The sequence below is a fragment of the Sorex araneus genome, chromosome 10, assembly GCF_027595985.1.
Source record: "Sorex araneus isolate mSorAra2 chromosome 10, mSorAra2.pri, whole genome shotgun sequence".
NCBI classification, from domain to species: Eukaryota; Metazoa; Chordata; class Mammalia; order Eulipotyphla; family Soricidae; genus Sorex; species Sorex araneus.
Window position 1 is genome coordinate 8,481,735 of NC_073311.1, and position 21,724 is coordinate 8,503,458.

General features: G+C 42.3%; 1 protein-coding gene across 1 annotated transcript in view; it reads left to right on the forward strand.

The window, feature by feature from the left end:
* The first annotated feature begins 9,158 nt into the window (after positions 1 to 9,158).
* Positions 9,159 to 21,724, forward strand: part of IRAK3 (interleukin 1 receptor associated kinase 3) — a 73,691-nt gene continuing 61,125 nt past the window's right edge. The window contains exon 1 of the mRNA XM_004602798.2: positions 9,159 to 9,285. Coding sequence (XP_004602855.2) covers positions 9,159 to 9,285 — 127 coding nt within the window. The remainder of the gene's footprint in view (positions 9,286 to 21,724) is intronic.

Here is a 21,724-nt window from a genome sequence, read left to right on the forward strand (position 1 = left end):
ATGACCAAAGGAGCCACATGTGAGGCAGCTAATCTCCTGTATAGTCTCTCTGCTCCCTACTTTATTACATGTAATATAACCTTTTCCCCCTTTCTTTCTCAGTCTTGTCTTTCTCTCTTTGGATTGTGGGTCACACCTGATAGTGCTGAGTGATTTTCCCCCAACACTGTGCCTGAGACCTCTCAGGTGTGCTCACAAGACCACCTGGTACCAGGGATCAATACAAATCAGCAAATCACTGCTACAGACATCATAGATAAACCTCACAAACATCATTTTAAATAAAAGAAATCAGGAACAAACACTATATACTATGAGAGTCCATGAATACAAGGAAAATTAATCTAGGGTCTTAGCCGACAGGAAATTATCTGTGGGAAGGAAAAAGATAATTGTCAGGCAGCATAAATATTTCTGGCATTTTGATAATGTTCTCTTTTCCTGATTGATTAAAATCACTGTGATAATTTAGCAAGCTGTTTATCATTCTTATTTCTGTATTCTATATGTAGCACTGTCGTCCCGTTCCATTGATTTGTTCAAGCAGGCACCAGTAACATCTCCATTGTGAGACTTGTTACTCTTTTTGGCATATCAAATACTCCACGGATAGCATGCCAGGCTCTGCCGTGCGGGCGGGATATTCTCGATAGCTTGCTGGGCTCTCTGAGAGGGATGGAGGAATTGAACCCAGGTCAGTCATGTGCAAGGCAAACACCCTACCCACTGTGCCATATATTATACTTTATTAAACAAATTGTGAAAAAATGCTAAAATAAATCTCATTTTCGGTAAAATAGTTATGACAGTAAAACATTGTGAGCTATGGAGTCTATTAACTTAGTCTTTTTGTTTGTTTGCTTTTGGGCCACACCTGGTGATGCTCAGGAATTATTCCTGGTGGGCTCCAGGGACCATATGTAGTGCCAGGGATCAAACGCAGGCGTGCCATACACAAGGTAAATGTCCTATCTACTGTACTATTGTTCCATCCTCTTAACTCAGTGTCTTATTGTTTCTCTAGTCCACCACACAGAGTGTGCCACAACAACCATAGAGAATGGGGGAAATGGACATTAAAGACTTATTTCATCTTTTCTTTGTTTTGTATTTTTTTATATGGGGGGTCTTGGAGATGGTTTGCAGGCCACACCTAATCGTGCCTAGGGTTTACTCCCAAGTTACCAAGGTCACACCAGGCAGTGAGGGATGTGAGTGGGGGGAGAGCTGGGGGTGGAGGAGCATGTGGTGCTGGGGTTGAAATTTCAGGGCTTATGGGGATGGAGTGACAGTACAGTGGGTAGGGCACTTGACTTGCACATGGCTGATCCAGCTTTGATCCTTGGCATCACATATGGTCCCCTGAACCAGCCATTAGCGATCCCTGAGCACAGAGGCAGGAGTGTCCATTAGCTCTGTGGGTATAGGCGCTGTGCTCTTCCTCGCTGAACTTCAGAGTAGAGGTAGATTCTGGTAGTTCCTGAGTAACAAAGAATATTAGAAGGCTAGAGGAAAAGAAGAGACAGGAATGAATATAACCACCTAAAATTTGTTTTAGGGAAGCTTAACTATTGTGGAAAGTAATGTGGTAAAAATAACATAAAATATAGCACTCTCATCCTGTTGTTCATGGATTTGCTCGAGCAGGCACCAGTAATGTCTCCATTGTGAGACTTGTTGTTACTGTTTTTGGCATATCGAATAGGCCACGGGGAGCTTACCAGTCTCTGCCGTGCAGGTGGGATACCCTCGGTAGCTTGCCAGGCTCTCCGAGAGGGGCGGAGGAATCGAACCCGAGTCAGCCGCATGCAAGGCAAATGCCCTACCTGCTGTGCTATTGCTCCAGTCCATAAAATATAGAGGGAGACAAAATTGGATTAGAGAGGCTGCATAGTTTCGAGGTTAGGTTTAGCCTATGAAATGCAAGGCACTCATGTCCTTTTAAGAGTTCTCATATAGAACTACATGTGTCAGAGGGTCAGGGCAATGGCACAGTGCATAAGGTGCTTGTCTTACACATGACCAACCTTGGTTCTATCTCTGGAATCCCATGTGGTTTCCTTCTAGACCCCCAGCACCGATAGGAGTAAGCCCTTAGCACTGACAAGTGTGACCCCCCAAAAAACAAACAAAAAGCTATATATGTGACATAATGAAAAACATTTGGACTTTGTGTCTGGTTCCTGCCACAGAGTTTAAAAAGCCATTTGAGTTTCTGCAGTACTAGGAGTGTATTTTGGTGTGTGTCTTTTTTGCTTCATATTTAAATTTATGCTAATTCAGAGGTGACATATGGCGGTGCCTAGGAGAGCTAACAAGAAAGGAACTGGCTGTGCCAGAAAGACTGAGCACATGGTCAGAAGGTTCAAATGTTCAACCATAACCTTCTTGGAGAATAAACTCTACCAAGTGGTTGATGAGCAAATAAATCGTGCTTATGTGACGAAATTCCAAATGAAAATAATGAAACAATAAGGATCTGGGAACTTCCTGGTTAGTGAAAATGTGAATGTGTAAGGTGAGTTGTATGGAAGTTCATGACCCCAGTACACCTTGCTATACTGTTTTATTTCTTCATCTTGCTGTTTGTTTGTCTCCTTTATAACAAGTTTTAAATGTAGTCCTGAGTCCATAAATTATTATAAAATATTATCACTGTATCACTGTCATTGTCATCCCATTGTTTGTCGATTTACTCGAGCAGGCCCCAGTAACATTTCTATTCCTCTCAACCCTGAGATTTTAGCAGCCTCCTTACTGGTCTTTCCCAATGATTGGAGGCTCTTTCAGGGTCAGGGGAATGAGACTTATTGTTACTGTTTTTGGCATATTGAATACGCCATAGGTAGCTTGCCAGGCTCTCGGAAGCTTGCAAGGCTCTCATATATATATATATGGTATATATATATATATATGGTAAGAATTGAACAGGGGTTACCCTATCGCTGTGCTATTGTTCCAGCCCAGACAGCAAATCACAGAGAGTAATATATATATGATATATATTACCTTTCACGCAGCCGACCCCTGTTCAATTCTTCCGCCCCTCTTGGAGAGCCTGGCAAGCTACCAAGAGTATCGTGCCGAAACTGCCCGTGGCAAGCTACTCGTGGCATATTGCATATACCAAAAACAGTAACAATAAGTCTCTCAATGAGAGACGTTACTGGTGCCCGCTCGAACAAATCGATGAGCAACGGGATGACAGTGACAGTGACAGTGATTTGCTGCCTACTGTCTGAACTCCATCAAATTTGGTGTGGTAATTATGGAAAATGGGTAGGAAGTGTCTTATAATGTGTTGAGCAGCCGCTTTGCAGCTGGAGTGTCCAGAAAGTGACCTGGAGCGTGGCGGCAGTTGAGAAGTGGAGGTCAGCTGCTGGGGCTGGGTCCCTTGGGTTGGGGAGGGTTCTCACCCGCCCCACTCTGGGGCGCCCTGAGTGAAAACAGCCTGGCTCGAAGTAATTCCTGAGTTCAGAAGTACTACAAATTTTAAAGTAAGGCACATAACTCAGAGGGCTACCTGACATGCCCAGGGCCCTGAATTAAATCTCCAATACCACACAGGCACTATCAATTGTGCCCCCCAAAACTGTTGGACTCAAGTAGCTTTGTATCTCCAAACATTGTCAGCCCCACACAATTGGACCAAGAGTCTCTGAGAATGGCTCCCAAAAGGACATGAGAAGCTCCCCAAATCATGTAAAATAATAAAATTATCCATACCAAAAAAACGAACCATTCTGGGACTGGTGAGTACAGAGGTCAATGCACTTGCTTTGCATGAGCCTGAATCCGGTTTGATCCCCAGCATCATATATGGTTCCCTGAGTATTGCAAGAGAGATCCCTGAGCACAGAGCCAGGAGTAAGCTCTGAGCAGCGCTATATGTGCCTTTTCCCCCAGTAAAAAAAGGCCATCCCTACAAAACCTTGCATAAACCAAAATAATAGAGCAAAAAATCAATTACTATATATATATATATATATATATATAATGATGGTAGCTCTGCACTGTAGCACTGTCATCCTGTTCAAGATTTGCTCGAGTGGGCACCAGTAACATCTCCATTGTGAGACTTGTTGTCACTGTTTTTGGCACATTGAATACGCCACGGATAGTTTGCCAGGCTCTGCCATGCGGGCGGGATACTCTCGGTAGCTTGCTGGGCTCTCCAAGAGGGACAGAGGAATCGAATCCAGGTCGGCCATGTGCAAGGCAAACGCCCTACCCGTTATGCTATTGTTCCACGGGTAGGGTATTTGCTTTGCACTCAGCCGACCCAGGTTCAATTCCAGCATCCCATATGGTCCCCCAAGCACCACCAGGAGTAATTCCTGAGTGCAGAGCCATGAGTAACCCCTGTGCATCGCCGGGTGTGACCCCCCCCCAAAAAAAGAAAAACATATATATACATATGAGTTAAAAAAGTAATACAAAATAAGCTTACTAAGTCATGTTAAATAACTCATAAGGCCTACCTAAAATAAAGTCAGGCACATCAGAAGCAGGAATGCTACAATAAGTACTCAGCCTGTATGAAGTAGTTCCTTGAAAGGAGTTTGCCAGCACTGCTTCACTGCCTCTAGAACAGCTGTTACAAAACAAATACTTAATGCGGTTTGACTTTTGGCCTTTTGTCCTAAAAGGGAAAAAAGTATTCTCTGCAGACATCTTTTGAAAACTTCTTTCGAAAGCTACTGATGTAGACCTTTTGTAAAAGGGAAGTAGCTTAACACAAATTTTCCACAAAAAGAGAAGGAGATTCCTGTACCAAACTCCAGGATAAGTTGCAGCAAATCTCCCCCCGCCCCCACCGCCAACACACATAATTTTGAATTAAATAGACAGAAATATAAGTATCTTGGGGGACACTCTATACTTGCAGCTGGCATCTAAAATGGGGCTGATCTTGTATTAAACCCTTAAATTGTATTCTGCATTAATTCTAGGCGTTAGTGTCAGAAATGATGAACTTTACCCTAATCTTGCGGGGTCTAGATTAACTTCAGTAGTTTGTGTTGGAAATGGATTTAATGAAAGGTTGTCTAGTTGGTGTCAGAGCATAAATTATTAATGTAACCAAAAAGTACTAAGACAGCACTGGTACATAGTGCTGGAATAGTCATCATGGTTAAATCAGGAGAGGGAATGTGGAAAACTGCTATAAGAAGCAACAACAAAGAAACAAAAATGAGTATTTCATATCTGAAGCAAAATAAAGTGACTTTGAAACCTCTAGTCAGCCTTAAGTCTATCAACTTCCTGCGAGAGGACTTTGAAAAACCAATTCATGGGGTGATAGTATAGTGGGTAGGGGGTGTTTGCCTTGCACACAGCTGACCTGGGTTCAGTCCCCAGCACCCTGTATAGTCCCCAAGCAGCACCAGGAGTGATTTCTGAGTGCAGAGATAGGATTAACCCCTGACCATTGCCAGGTGTGACCCAAAAAGAAAAAACAATGTCCCGTTAGTTACTGGGACATTCTAAGTGAATAGAGATCTCTGACTCTACTTCACTTTCTCCTCATTAAGCCAAAAGTACATATTAACTTGCACATCTCTAGCTGTATAATTATATGCTAATGATACACACTACATATGAGCAAGCATTTAATCCTTACACACATGCATGGCTTTAGCAGTATCCAAGTCATAAAGAGAAAATAACCATATAAGGAACCCTGGAGTACTCCAACATGAAGAGTTAAGGAAACAAGCAGAAATGGCAAAGGAGGGGAAGGGTGACCAGTAAATCCAGTGGAAATGTAAAAGAAGATGGAAACCAAATAAAGTTTCCAAAATGGAAGAGATGATCAGCCATGTCCCAAACTACATATGGATCTAAGGATTTAAAATTATTATATTTAGGGGCTGGAGCGATAGCATAGCGGGTAGGGCATTTGCCTTGCACGCGGCCAACCCGGGTTCGAATCCCAGCATCCCATATGGTCCCCTGAGCACCGCCAGGAGTAATTCCTGAGTGCAGAGCCAGGAGTAACCCCTGTGCATTGCCAGGTGTGACCCAAAAAGCAAAAAAAAAAAAATTATTATATTTAGCAGTGGTGTGGTGACCCTGAGAGGACCATTCTAGTGAGTTAAGGTGTGAGGGATGGCACAGTGTAGGACTAGAGGATGTAATGGGAGTACATTGGAAACAGTAAAAATGTTTAACCCTACAACACACAAAAAAGAGACAAATAAATGTGGTTAATTGACGGAAGGGGGAACTGGCACCAAGATAGAATTGATCCAATAAAGAGAGAGAAATTGATGATATAGCAGAAAGTAAGCAGTTATTGTTGAGTAATAACTGTATAGGATCTACTGCATAGTCACATCTTACCTGTTTCTCAGCTTATTCATGTGGTTCCCTTAAGAGGTTTAGGTCTTCTTAAGTATGTACAGGTGGATGACAGTATTTTATTCACTTGAATAACAGTGAAGGACAGTAAGTAATATAACCTAGTATAGTTGTGTTTTTGTTTGATTGTTTGGTTTCTGAGGCACACCCAGCAATCCTGGGGGTTATTCCTGGCCCTGCACTCGAGTCACTCCTGGCAGTGCTCAGGGGGACTATATAGGATGCTGGTGATCTAAATCTGGATTGGTCCTGTGCAAGACGAATGCCCTTCCAACCAGACTATTGCTCCATCCCATAACCTAATATAGTTTTAAATTAAAAGTCAGTTTTGGGTAGTAGGAACTAGTCTAAAATAGTGAAGGGGATTTTCACATTACTCACACACACACACATATATATACATATATGTACATATACATTTCTGTTTCCCATAAAATTGTAAGTCAGAAGATCTGGAAATACAGTCCTTTTTGAAGTATACAGTGATTTCCAGATTAACTGTCCATTTATGAGTTGAATTTTCCTATTCTAGCAGTTCAGTAACTACCAAATAATCATATCTTGCCTCTGTTTCTCAGTTTGTTCATGTGGTTCCTTTAAGAGGTCTAGATTTTTTTGTGGGGGTCACACCCGGCGTTGCACAGGGGTTACTCCTAGCTTAAGCACTCAGGAATTACTGCTGGCAGTGCTCAGGGGACAATATGGGACGCAGGGAATCAAACTCGGGTCTGCTGCGTGCAAGGCAAATGCCCTACCCACTGTGTTTTTGCTCCAGCCCCAAGAGGTCTAGATCTTTTTAAGCATGTACAGATGGATGATAGTATTTTAGTCACTTGGACAGAGGGATATCTAAATTATTTCCCAAACAATATTGGCTTTATCACTTTTCAGTACCGAATTGGAAATCCCAGGAATAGGTACTAAGCCATAGCGTTATTATCTCTGCTCATCTCGAGGGGGCGCCATTCCCAAAAGGTACACATCTAAACGGTTTCAAATAGGGCTTGCCTTTTTTTTTCAGTTGGTGGCCATCATCCACTCCTCCAGTCACTGCCTGGAACATTTCTCACCACTTTCCAAGCCATGCCCTCTTTTCTTTTTTTCCAACCACCCCCGCCCCCACCACCTCATCCCTGGTAACATTCCTATCAGTCCTGCGGTGGGATATTACAGCATAAATAGTAGATGACTTCAAAACAAAGGACAGTCTTACTTCAACTTCATGTTGAAAGCAAAAGGAAAATTCTGTACAACAATTTAAGGAAGGAAAAAGGTGATCAGACGAAGCTTCCACGGGAAAGCCCAGGGAAAGAAGGCGTGGTAAAACCCAAGAGCCAGTCTTTCTAGAAAACAATATGCACAGTCCTTCAAAAACTAGAAATTGAGCTTCCATATGACCCTGCAATACCACGTTTGTGAATATATCCTGAGGGTGCAAAAAAAAGCACAGTAGAAATGAAATCTGTAGCTATATGTTCATTGCAGCACTGTTCACAATAGCCAAAATCTGGAAACAACCCAAGTGCCCTAGAACAAATGACTGGTTAAAGAAACTTTGGTACATTCACACAATGGAATACTATGCAGCTGTTAGGAGAGATGAAGTCATGAAATTTGCTTATAAATGGATAGACGTGGAGAGTATCATGCTAAGTGAAATGAGTCAGAAAGAGAGGGACAGACATAGAAGGACTGCACTCATTTGTGGAGTATAGAATAACATCACATGAGGCTGACACCCAAGGACAGTAGATAACAAGAGCCAGGAAGATTGCCCCATAGCTGGAAGCCTGCTTCATGAGTGGAGGGAAAAAGGTAGATGGAATAGAGAAGGGATCACTAAGAAAATGATGGCTGGAGCAATCAGTTGGAATGGGAGATGCATGCCGAAAGTAGATAATGGACCAAACATGATGACCTCTCAGTGTCTGTGTTGCAAGCCATAATTCCCAAAAATAGAGAGAGAGTATGGGGAATATTGTCTGCCACGGAGGCAGGGGGAGGGTGGGAAAGGTGGTGTATACCCAGGATATTGGTGGTGGGGAATGTGCACTGGTGGAGGGATGGGTGTTTGATCATTGAGTGATTGTGACCCAAACATGAAAGCTTGTAACTATTTCACGGTGATTCAATAAAATTAAAAACCAAACCCAAGAGCCATGTGGAGCAGGGGCAGGTGCAGGGGAAGGTGACCACCATCCATTCTACAGCTGGTCTCTTGTTTTGTTGTTGTTGGCATCTCTGGGCGTCATTTCCAATACCCACTTCATATGTGCATGTTGGTATGTTTTTTAATTCGGTAAAAGCTGGGAGGAAATGTGCCAAAATTTTAGAGTGATTGTCTTCAGCTAAGTATTTACTTAAAAAAAAATCCTGGGTTTTTTTTCAAGTGTCCCTCAGTGAACACGTCTATTTCTGAGAGTATAAAATGAGATCAACTGTTTTGAGGAAGTGATGCTCACCTCCTGGACGTCAGGAGCCAGTGGACGCCAGGTCCAACAGAGGTCCCCTCGGCATGGACTCCGCGGTTCTGTATCTCTCTCCTGCCCGCCTCTGCCCGTCCCTTCTCTTGGGGTAAAGGAGCGTTCAGAGCCAGACCCCCTGCCCCTCCCGGGAGTCCCCAGGGGCGTCTCGGGCGCGGCGCTGTGCGTCACGCGGGCCCGCCCCTCCCACGCCCGCCCGGCGGCTGCTGCCGGCTTGGCCGCCGACGTGGACGCAGGATTTCCGCGGTTGTGCAACCGTCGCCGCGGCCGAGGAGAGGCCCGCGCCGCGCCGCTGCTGTCCGGCGGCTCGCCATGGCCCGGGCGGGGTCCGGCGCGCTGTCGGAGCACACGCTCCTGTTCGACATGCCGCCCGCGCTGCTGGGCGAGCTCTGCGCCGTGCTGGACAGCTGCGACGGCGCGCTGGGCTGGCGCCGCCTGGGTAAGTGCGGCGCGCGGGGGCGCGGCGCGCGCGGGCTGGGGGCAAGGCGGCCGCGCGCCCTCCGCCGGGACCGCACCCTCGGGGCTGGCCGCGCGGACCCCACGCGTGCCTCGCCCGTGGAAGGATCCAGTTACTCCCCGTGGCTCATGGCTCAAACAGGGGTGTTCCTTCTCTTTCAGAAACTTGGGTTATCGCTCAGGATTGATTACTACGCAAGTCACTCCCACCTTTCACTGTCAGAGAAACGTGGGGTATCACTAAATGATGAGAGCCTTGTGGGGGAAAATAGATGCTTGAAACCGTCTAACATGTACATGGTTTACATCTTTATAAGTTATTCTTGCTTCGAAATATTCTTCCCATTCATAGGTTTATCCGCCCATTTATCCATTCTTTCATCCATCCATCCATCCATCCATCCATCCATCCATCCATCCATCCATCCATCCATCCATCCATCCATCCATCCATCCATCCAGGGGATGTGTATCAACCCCACTCTTGCGAGCTATGTGTACCAGCCAGCGAACAACATTCCCAACGACTGGAGTATTTTAAGAAAATGCAGATATGGGGGCCAGAGAGATTGCATACAGTGGTCAGGGCATGTGGTCAGGGTTCGATCTTTGGTACCCCATACCTTGAGGATCCCCCAAACCCTCAAGAAGTGATCCTGAGCTAAGAACCAGGAGTAAGCCCTGAGCATCGCTGGGTGTGTAGCCAAAACCAAAACCAAAAAACAGTAACAAAAAATGCAGATATGAGGTCTTCTTGTCTTTGCAATATTAACCTACAATATAGTTTTCATATTAAAACAACTTCCTAGCTTTTATTCAGGTGAAGAGCTTAAGTCTAATTCTAGCGCGATTAACTTGGTTCCTTGGTTTTCTTCCCAATTAGGTTGAATGAATGTTTATGTTAGAGAATGTCTTTGTATTTTAATCTATAAAATTGGTCTTCAGGACTTGCAATATTGGAGACTATTAGCACAGAGAAGTTATATACAGGATAACTAGAAGTGGAACACTCTATTTGACTTTTAGGGATACATACTTGCCTTTCTCCAGTTACTCCTAAGTAGGATGCAGGAGCATAAATCAGGAAGCCATCAACTATTAGTGTAATTCTGATTGAAGTGGATTGCTATAAGTGTCACACCAGCCCAGGGAGGCTTCAGATAACATACTTTACGTTATCTGAAGAAGTAACCAGTCTGGGAAGTCAGACTACTATCTGTAGCAACTAGTTCAGAAAGCCAGTAATACCAGCTTAATAACACAACTGGACTAGTTGCTACAGATAGTGGTTTGACTTCTCAAACTCGTTACTGTAGCTAGTAGATCAACTTCCTGAGCTAGATGACACATGTTGTGAGTTGTATTTTTATATGTAGTGTTGCATAGTTCCTTTGTATATTTATTCTGTCATAGGAAAACACTGTAAGGTTTTTTATTCCTTGATATTCCAGCCATAATAATTGTGCAGTGGGTTGTATATATATATATATATATATATATATATATATATATATATATATATACTGCTGGGACCTCATGGTTCTTTTGTTTTATTTTCTAACTTTTTTATTTTGTAAAGCAGTTTACAATATTTGATTACATTTAACATTCAAACACCAATCCCACCACCATTACACCTTCCCACCACCATATTTCTGGTGTTTCCATCCCGAACCCCAACCCCTGCCCCAAAGCAGAACTGAAATACTATAGTATTTCCCTCTAAGGTTGGTTGCCTCCTACTTTGATCTCATCCAATGTGGTGCGGTACTTTTGGACTATGGGTAGAGTGTGTCCTATGAAGTGTCCCGCAGCTGCCCAGTCCAGGGAAGGGTTCACTGGTAGGTGAGGCTCAGCCCAAGCATGTGGAGAGAGGCCGTGAGCAGTGTGGCAGTTGGGTTCTGGAGGTTTTCGGCTGTCGGGGCTGGGGCTGAGTCCCTTTGGGCAGGGAGGGCTCTTGGGGGCGCCCCGAGTAAAACAGCCTGGTGCTGGGTCTGGTGGCATGGTTATGGCAGACCAGCTGCTTCGTAAATTGTTGGTTCAGCAAGAGAGAAAGCTGGCTCAATTCAAGGAAGTGGAGGAAAACTGCAAGTGCTCCATGCACTGAGTACAGGCACTGTGGAAAAAAGTGAGGAAGATGTACATGGAAGGGAAAACTGACTTTAGAGAGATGAGCAAGGGAATGTTGGAGGACTAGGTCACAGCTTAGGGTAGCTGATATCCTGAAGGCACAGAGGATCCAAAATTCCATATGGAAAACATTAGTCATAGGAGTTGGGACTATCTTGAACTGGTCTTTGATAGCAATCAATATTGAGCTATTGACAATGGCAGATATTTTAATAGTCTGTATAACATGGTAATATAGCTAGGATAAGATAGACCTGTTGCTTGTAAACTGAAATCATCAGCAACATCTTATAACGATACAAAATTTTGGACTTCCCTCTGAGCAGCTGGTTTAGTAGGACTGGGGCAGGGTCCGGAAGCTTCCTGTTGTTTTGAAAAAAACCCACTGATAAATCTGATGCACAGCCTAGTCTGGGAGTTTCGGCTAAGGCCAAATTCTCTTTGTCAGTTAACATTGTAATATAGTAGTTGATTTATAGCACTCTTTCACTATTCTAATTGATTCATTTTCTTTTTGCTTTATATATCAGTTCTCAAATCATTTAATCAAGTATTATTATTAAAATGGTATAATCATAGTAATCCTTAGTTGTTGATAAGTTTATAATGAAAGAAGGAGCCCAAACTGGGAAAAGTTATTCATTTTCTACTATATTACAATATATGGGACTTCACGCCAGGCTGTTTTCACTTGGGGCGCCCCATAGGGGGGCGGGTGAGAACTGGACTCAACAGGACCTATGTACCTCTCAGAGAGCCCGGCAAGCTAATGAGAATATCCCGCCCACATGGCAGAGCCTGGCAAGCTACCCGTGGAGTATTCGATATGCCAAAAACAGTAATGATAGGTTTCATTACCCTGACCCTGAAAGAGCTTCCAATCATTGGGAAAGACAAGTAAGGAGAGGCTGCTAAAATCTCAGGGCTGGGAGGAATAGAGACGTTACTGGTGCCTGCTCGAGTAAATTTACGAACAAAGGGATGACAGTGATACAGTGATTACAATATATATGCATGTATAGAATCTCTGTTGAAAACTACTAAGTTACATTACCAGGCTGTGGCATTTAAATTATTTGAAACAACTCACACTAGAAACATCTCAACAATTATGATACACCGAAAGATAAATTTATTTTTCAGATACCATGCAATAGATTTATCCAAATTTCTTTCAAATCTAGAAAAAAAATCATAGACAGTATTATTCACTTTAAAATACCTGTAAAATCACATTAAACTTAAATTTTTAATAGAAGTGTAAAGATTAGTAATAATACTGATAATAACTGCCATGTGCCAAGTGCCTACATTTGCCAGACGCTATATTAAACATTTTATGTGGGTTATTACATTTATTTATCATAAAAATGCTATGAGTTAGATATTTTCCCTATTTCTGTTTTATAGATAGGAAAACTGATGTAGAGAATTTAATTAACTTACAGTCACAGTGATCAAGTCATGATATAGTAAATCACAAATCAAGAATCTGACATCTGGATTGTTAGACTACAGTGCCTATGTTATTTTTCACCCTTCCTTCCTTCCTTCCTTCCTTCCTTCCTTCCTTCCTTCCTTCCTTCCTTCCTTCCTTCCTTCCTTCCTTCCTTCCTTCCTTCCTTCCTTCCTTCCCCTTCCTTCCTTCCTTCCTTCCTTCCTTCCTTCCTTCCTTCCTTCCTTCCTTCCTTCCTTCCTTCCTTCCTTCCTTCCTTCCTTCCTTCCTTCCTTCCTTCCTTCCTTCTCCAGGATCAAATCCAAGGCCTTCTCCAGGATCAAATCCAAGGCCTTCTCCAGATCAGTCATGTGCTCTACCACTAAACTTCACCCATAGTTCCAGATTCTCTTCATTTTTACCTACTATCCCTTCTGTCTTACCTACTGTCCCTTCTGTCAGCTGGAGCGATAGCACAGTGGGTGGGGTGTTTGCCTTGCACGCGGCCGACCCAGGTTCAATTCCTCCATCCCTCTTGGAGAGCCCGGCAAGCTACCCAGAGTATCTCGCCTGCACGACAGAGCCTGGCAAGCTACCTGTGGCATGTTTGATATGCCAAAATCGGTAACAACAAGTTTCTCAATGGAGACATTACTCGTGCCCATGAGAGCAAATAGATGAGCAACTGGATGACAGTGACAGTGACAGTCCCTTCTATCTTCCAGTATACTGTCTAGGTGGCTACAATACATTCAGTTGCTCTGAGTCCTTGAGCTCCTCTTGACTGTGATAATTTCTTAGCTGTTTTTGTTTTTGGTATTGACTGTTTGCGGTGGGGAGGAGGCGGGGGGGGGGGGGCCGTGGTTGTCACTGGATAGAATTGGTCCGTACTGGTCTACTGGTAGACTGTTCAACCTGAATTTGTCTGATGTTTTCCTGATGGTTAGACTCTGGGTATGGATTAGAGGAAGTTGAATACAGAAGTAAAACACCATTTTCATCATATCCTGTCAGGGATGCAGCACTATTTGCATGACTTCTCACTGTGGCTGTGAACATGTTATGATAGTGCAGTGTTTATAAGTAGGCCAGAACGGCACGGGAACAATGAGGTGATATAGCCTAGGGTGCAATTGAGAGCATTTTCTCTTTTTTCACTTAAAGAAAGTAAATTTCCAGGGGACAGAGGTGTTGAGTGATTGTTTTTTTCTGAAATGGGGGCAGTAGGATAAATAAGTTGGGGGGGGTCTCTGTTAGGTTTCTACATGATGAAATTAACCATTAAACCGCGGTACCCCCCACACGCATACACACATCCTTATCCCCTTTGGATGGATATCATTATGTGCAACCCACGTTTAAGGAGCAGTTATGTTTCCCCTCCCGGAAAGAGGAGTAGAGCCTTTGTTCTTTTGGTCATTAGGTGATATCTCCCATCTTCTAATATTCTATCCATATCTCACTTCTGTATTCTTACCACCCATTTCTCTGTTTCCCCTTTATGATAAAATTCCTCATAAATGCTGTATATGCTATAATTCTTTCACTTCTCTTGAGTCTACTCCAGGATGACTCATATATTCCACATTCCTGTTGGAAATCCTTTTGTCCAACATTATGTCCAAGAGTCTATCTATTTGAGATTACTTCTCAGTCTTCAACTAAGCACTTCTGTTATTGCTAGAACATTATACTCTAGTTAATTTTATTTTTTTAAACATTTTTTGACTTGGGGGCTTACTCAGATTACTCTTGGCTGTGTGCTCAGGAATCATTCCTGGTGGTACTGGGGGAGACCATATGGGATACCGGAAAGTAGAACTGGGATCAGTCACATACGAGGCAAGCACCTTATATATCTCTAGTCCTTCTTCCCTTCTTCAAGGTTCTCCTTTATTTCTCAATTTCTTAGAGTGCTTCTGGAATAAGTTGATGGATCTTTTCTCTGATGTTTAGCCACTGGACCACAGTCTCATAACTGCCACCCATATACTAATAACCCTCACATTTCTACCTCAAATGTCTCTCTCAAATATTAACATGAGCCATCTATTTGCTACCTGGTGGACATCTTCAACTAGCAGTCCAGAAATGCTCCCGTCCTACAAAGTTTTACCCCATCTTAGATAATGTGACACTATTATTCATTTATTCGGCCTGAAAATATTAGTTTTCTGTGACTTTTTGCTTTCTCTTACAGACCGCATCCTGTCCCTCAGCAAATACTACTGGCCCTGCCTTCAGAGTCTACCTAATAATCTACCCACTTCTTAACCACAGCCACCACATCACTCTTGTCTAAACCATTAATTAAATCCCACCTGGACAATGTCAGCAATCTCCTATCTGGCCACAGTTCTACTGTACTGTTTGTTCCTCACAGCGAGCCCTTTAGATATATGTGTGAATTACCTTAGCACACTATCATGTTCAGCACCACCAAAAAGCTTCCTACTTCACGGTAAATATCACAGTCATCTGCCACTTTTCTCAGTTCCTTCTGTTGTTTGTGTAACTTCATCTTCATTGGCCTTAGACATGCAAGCAACTTCTTTTTCCTAGCAGGTAACCGTGTGGCTTATTTCCTCAGTTTCTTCTTATTTCTGATTAACTATTACCCAAACTGGCCACTCTTAAAACTAACTCTTCTCATATATTCCTTTATGTCTCTTTCCCGTACACCATCCCTCACACACCATATACATGCATAAATAAATATATACCTGAATGTATTTTTATTTGTTGTCTGCTGAGTAATTAGAATTGTGATGACAAAGATTTTTTTGTTTGCTTTGTTTTCTGTTTGCTTCTCTTGCATCTAAAATTGTACCTGGGGGCCTAGGAGAGGTGTTTGCCTTGCATTCAGTTAACCCTGGTTCTATACCTGGCACCACATGTGGGCCTCTGAGCCTCTCCTGTAGTAATCCCTGAGTGGAGAGACAGGAGTAAGCCCTGAGCATTGCTGTGTGTGATCCCCAAATTAAATTAAATAAATAATAAAAATGAAATAAGATAAGGTTTTACATAGTAGGCTAGACATTCTTAAAATGTCCGTTGAGTGAATGAATTAGTGAATGACCCATGGTCTATTAAAACTTTATTGGATAGAAAAAGCATAGTATTAAAGTCAGTACCCCCATTTGTAAGAATTTCTCAATTAAAATTAGACAATAGACCTGATCAGATGCTATAAACAAGTTTAAGTAGAAAAAAAAGTATGGAGAAATAGTAGTATTGATCACTCCTGGGCATGAGATTAAATAGTTCTGAGTTCCAAATGGAAATATTGATGTTGAAGTGAGATGTTTTTAGTGATTTATTATTGCCAAAAAATGTTTTTTTTAATGTTTATTTAGTTATTATGGGTTACAAAGCTATTTATGATTGGGTCTCAGGCATACAACATTCCAACACTAATCCCTTCTCCTGTGTCTACTTCCTCCACCAGTGGCCTCCACCCCCATTTCTCTCCCACCCACCAGCCTGCCTCTGTGAGAACACTTTTAATATATATATAATATATATGTACATATATACATACAAATAAACATATAAACTTTGGGCACTGTGATTTGCAGTGCTGTGACTGATAGGGTTTTATGCATGACACTTTGCTACCTTTCAGCTTCCCCTGCTCCAGGTTGAGCCCTTCCTGCCACCATTATTCATGTTCTCTTCTCTGTCCTCTCCACTCCCCACCCCCCTTCCTAAGCTTCTTACTGAAGACTAATTCAAGGTGAGTTGTTTTCAAATTCTCTCCTAGGGATACTTGATATTTGTTCCTTACACATGAAGTTGGGGGAGTTGAAGGGAAACCTGAGTTGAAAGAGTTGAAGGGAAGTCTACTACACCAAGCCCAGCCCCTCTCAGTTACAGAGCATGAGTATACTCAGGTTTGGAGCAAAATGTGCACACTAGCTTATGAACAGATCAATAATATTTCTTGTAAATTTTATTAGCTGTAGATACTGATACTCTGATAAGAGGAATGAACTAACTTTTGGGCTTTCTTTTCTATTCTTTGCCATTGGAAAAGTATCTTCAATTTTAAAAAGTTCTTTTTAGGGAGTTGAAGAGAAGTAGGTAGGGTACTTTCCTTGCATGAGTCCGACCCGAGTTTGAGTCCCTGCAACCCATATGGCCCCCTGGGTCTTGCCAGAAGTGTTCCCTGAGCATGGAGACAGGAATAAACACTGAGCACCTCTGGGTGTGACCCAAACACAAAATCTTTAACAAAAGTTTCTTTTAAAAAGTATTAAATTTCTTAGTGTCCTTTGTAAAGGGGAGAAAATAATTTTCTTCTCCATTCCACTATATTATGTAAAAACAAACTGCAAGATTTCAGTCTTCATTTGCTAGGACTTTTGGCATGTGGTCATATGCAAATATAAAGATTCAAAAAAGGATGTGTTGCATTATTCGAAAAATCCCCTTCGGGAACATATTTGCATATGGGGAGTGATTTCTGCAGCTGAATTTCTTAGTGGTTAACATTACTTAGACAGCTCTGTCCTCTTAAAACAGAACTTTTGCATCTTTGATGTTGAATATTTATTAAACAATATTTATCTTTAGGTCTTTGAACCTCTCTGGTCAACTTTTTGGCTTATACTGTGCCAAGATGCCTTCCAAACAAAGATTTACCTCCCCAAATCATGATTTAAACAGTGCTTAGCAGCAGCATACTTTCCTTAGTTATTTTTTATTCAGTGTGCACTTAACTATAGCAACACAATTAGTCATTGATAAGTTTACGATTTTCGTTTGTTTAGTACCTTGAAGTTCTAGGTTCTAGAAGAAAGAGAGGAAGCATTAGCAAAACCTGTGAATGTTGAAAACTTAATTAACAGGTTAAGAGTTTGTATTCTCTTACATAAAATTGCAGCTTTTATCTTATTGAAGTTGATCTGAATGAATTACGCCATCTGTAATGCTAATACTTCTGTTCTTTAGTGTAGCTTTTGTTCAGAATGCCTTGAAACTATTAGATGGAAACTATTAAGATTGCTCTGCCAATCACCAGTTAGAGAAAGAGTCCTGAAAACAGTTCACTCATGAAGTGTTCATTTTAACAAATACCAGGTTGATTTTCTTTATCCAACTTGGCTTATTTAGATTTAGTGCAAACTCAGAACTCTTTGCTCCTGGTCAGTGGCAGAGAAACTGAAAGCGCCAGTTCACTAGGATCTGTTCACTTTTTCTCCAAAATGTGTTTGAGGGAAAAATGTTACAGGATCAGTTTTTCAGACAAGTCACAAGACAGGAGAAGATAGACATGGTTTACTATTTTTTTTTTTAAAGCACTGTTGTTCATCAGTTTGCTTGAGCGGGCACCAGTAATGTCTCCATTGTGAGACTACTGTTTTTGGCATATCGAATATGCCGTGGGTAGATTGCCAGGCTCTGCCATGTGGACAAGATACTCTCGGTAACTTGCTGGGCTCTCCAAGAAGGATGGAGGAATCGAACCCGGGTTGGCCACGTGCAAGGCAAATCCCCTACCCGATGTGCTATCACTCCAGCTTGCTTCGGCAGCACATATACTAAAATTGGAACAAAAAAAGAATTCTTATTTTTTTAAAACAAGGAAATTAAGGTTCGAATTATTTAGGAAATCTGACATCTCTTGGATTTGGAGAAACTAACTTCCCTTCCTTTATAATAATAAACTGTGGGCTTTATGAGTAATAAGATGGTTTGCCATTTTATATGCATAGGTTGTATATGAGATTCCTGTCCCTCTGAACATTAATGGGCCTTCCAAAAAGTAAAATTTTCATCTTTTCATCATCTTCTCAGAAGTCTTAAAATTGATCCATTACTACCGAGAGTATTCCACCCGCACAGCAGAGCCTGGCAAGCTAGCTCCCCGTGGCCTATTCGATATGCCAAAAACAGTAACAACAAGTCTCACATTGGAGGCGTTACTGGTGCCTGTTTGAGCAAATTGATGAACAAAGGGAGGACAGTGCTACAGTGCTACTTCCAGGATAAAGTTTAAGTTCTTATGTTAATGCTCAGGATCTCTGTCAGTCAGCAAATATTTATCGAGCATCTCTTTAATTGAGCACATTCCTACAAAGGTAACACAGTGACTCCATGGAACTGGTTCCTCTTTCTTCTCTTGTGTGTGTATGATGGGGTTGAAGAAGGGAATTGGTTTTGCATCGTGCCAGCACTGCACAGAGACTTTTTCTGACTCTGTGCCCAGGAGTTACTCCTTGTGGTGCCTATGGGACCATTTGAGGTGCTGAGAATCTCACCAGAGTCAGTGGCATACAGAGCAAGTGCCTTAACCCCTGTACTGTCTCTCCAGATCCTGTTCCCCTTTTCTTTAACATGAACATTATCTTAAGTATATGAGCTTCCTCTTTGCCCTCTCATGCCCTTCTTAGTTTCTGGAACAATTTCCTTTTTGACAGGCTCTTTTCTCATCCCATTTAAAGCTTGTCCCAAATCCATCTCTTTTACAAAGTTCATCACCCATCTTTCATGTTCCTTCTTGCCTTCGGTGACCCTTGGACATCTTCTTTCTTCACCCTTGTAAAATTTTGTACTGTCACTTGGCAATAATTCAGAGACTTGCAGTGCTTCAATAAGAGATTTCTCGATAACAGAAATGGACTCAAAAGACTCAATGAGGATGACATGGAGTTTATTCTTCCATACCATGAGGAGATGCAGTCTGCACTACCTGGGGTATGAGGTTGGACTTATATACAAGGAGATAACCAAGACTATAGTGGTTACATGCATAAGACTATATTATACATATGACTGTGACTGTAAATATGTCTGTGGCTAAGAATGCCGGGGTCGGCCTTGCGGGTGAGCACCCAACCGTTGGACTAAAGGCTGCGTGTCCTTGGCAGTTGAAGGAGAGCTGGCAGTTGCCCGGCATGACAGTGAGGAAAGGGTTATGAATTGAAGCTTCTCTCAGTCTCACATATGAAAGTATTATCCCAAGTGTTTTTGAAGTGTGAAGGAACTATTTTTATTCAAAGGAAAAAGAAGAGGTGGGGGAGAAACTCTGTTTTCTGTGACCTAATCATTATTTAATATGCCGTCTGTTGTGCGTAATGCTCTTAAATACAAGCCAGAAAGAGTAGCAACCTAGACTTTTCCTTTGCTAAAATTTAATATTTTATCTTCCATTGATGAAATATGGATTTTGAGACTACAGAGTACTTTGAAGACTAAAGTTGTTTATAAGTCAGTAATGACAATAATTAGCTGGCCACGGAAGGGTAACAGAGTTTGGGGATGGACAAAGAATGTTTCTAATAAATATGTTTGAAATAGCTCAGGGAGGCCATATCTTGCCCAGAATTGCATCATGTCACTACCCCTGCTTAGGTCATGTGTCCCTCCAGACATCCCAAAAGTCAAGAGATGTCCAGTTTTGACTAGTTTCTCCTTGGAGGACAGTAGAATCAACGGGGTTCAGAGTTCATTCTCTTGGGGCTGGAGCGATAGTACAGCGGGTAGGGCATTTGCCTTGCACGTGGCCAACCCGGGTTCGATTCCCAGCATCCCATAAGGAAATCCACTGCCAGGAGGATTTCCTGAATGGATGAGCCAGGAGTAACCCCTGTGCATCACCGGGTGTGACCCAAAAAGCAAAACAAACAAACAAACAAACAGTTTATTCTCTTGTTGTAGTACCCAAGTGAAACTCCAGTGATATTTTTTCTCTTCATATTACCATAATCCATGAATTCCGTAAGAAATAACCTTGCTCTATTTAAATTTTTTTAAATTTATTATTATTTTAGAAATTGTTTACTACTATTATTTTTACAATCTATAAAAACGGGCTGGAGCGATAGCACAGTGGGTAGGGCGTTTGCCTTGCACATGGCCGACCCGGTTTCGATTTCTAGGTTCCTCTCAGAGAGCCCGGCAAGCTACCGAGAGTATCCCGCCCACACGGCAAAGCCTGGCAAGCTACCCGTGGCATATTCGATACGCCAAAAACAGTAACAAGTCTCAAAATGGAGACATTACTGGTGCCTGCTTGAGCAAATCGATGAACAACGGGACAACAGTGCTACAGTGCTACAAAACCACCCGTACTGTTGCTTTATATTTGCAGGGGTGTTAGTTACATCATGCCCACCACCAGGGTGTCATGATCCCTCCACCATCCTTGTACTGTCAGATCACAGTTCTGTTGACCATGTGCCAGGGTTTGTCACTGCTTTACTTGGTTTCATTATATTCCACCTATTAGCAAAATCATAGGGTGTTTATCTTCTTCTTTCTGACTAACTTTACTAAGCATGACTTTCTACAATTCCATCCAGTTTGGGGCCGGAGTGATAGTACAGCAGGTAGGACATTTGTCTTGCATGCAGCGGACATGGATTGTATTCCTGGCATTCCATGGGGTCCCCAGTGCACTACCAAGAGTGATTCCTAGTGTAGAGACAGGACCAACTCTTGAGCATCATCGCTGGGTGTGACCCAAAAGGCAAATAAAGAAAAAAAATTCCATCTAAGTTGCAGAAAGTGGCAAGATGCCATCTTTTCTCATAGCTTCTTAGTAGTCTATGGTTATATATAACATAATTTCTTGATCCGCTCCTCTGGTTTTGGATACTTGGGTTGTTTCTAGATCTTGTCAATTGTAAATAATGCAGAAATAAGCAATATAAGGTTGCATATATCCTTTCAGATTAATGTTTTTATGTTCTTGGGATAGATGCTCAGGAGTGGAATTGCAGGGAGAAATGACGTCTCTCTAGAAGAGCTCATAATTTAACATTTGCCTCAAGTTCTAGAAACCATTCCTCTAGGAAGCTGTCTATGATGCTTCATCATTAGCTTGGTACCCCTCTTCATGCTCCACTCATAT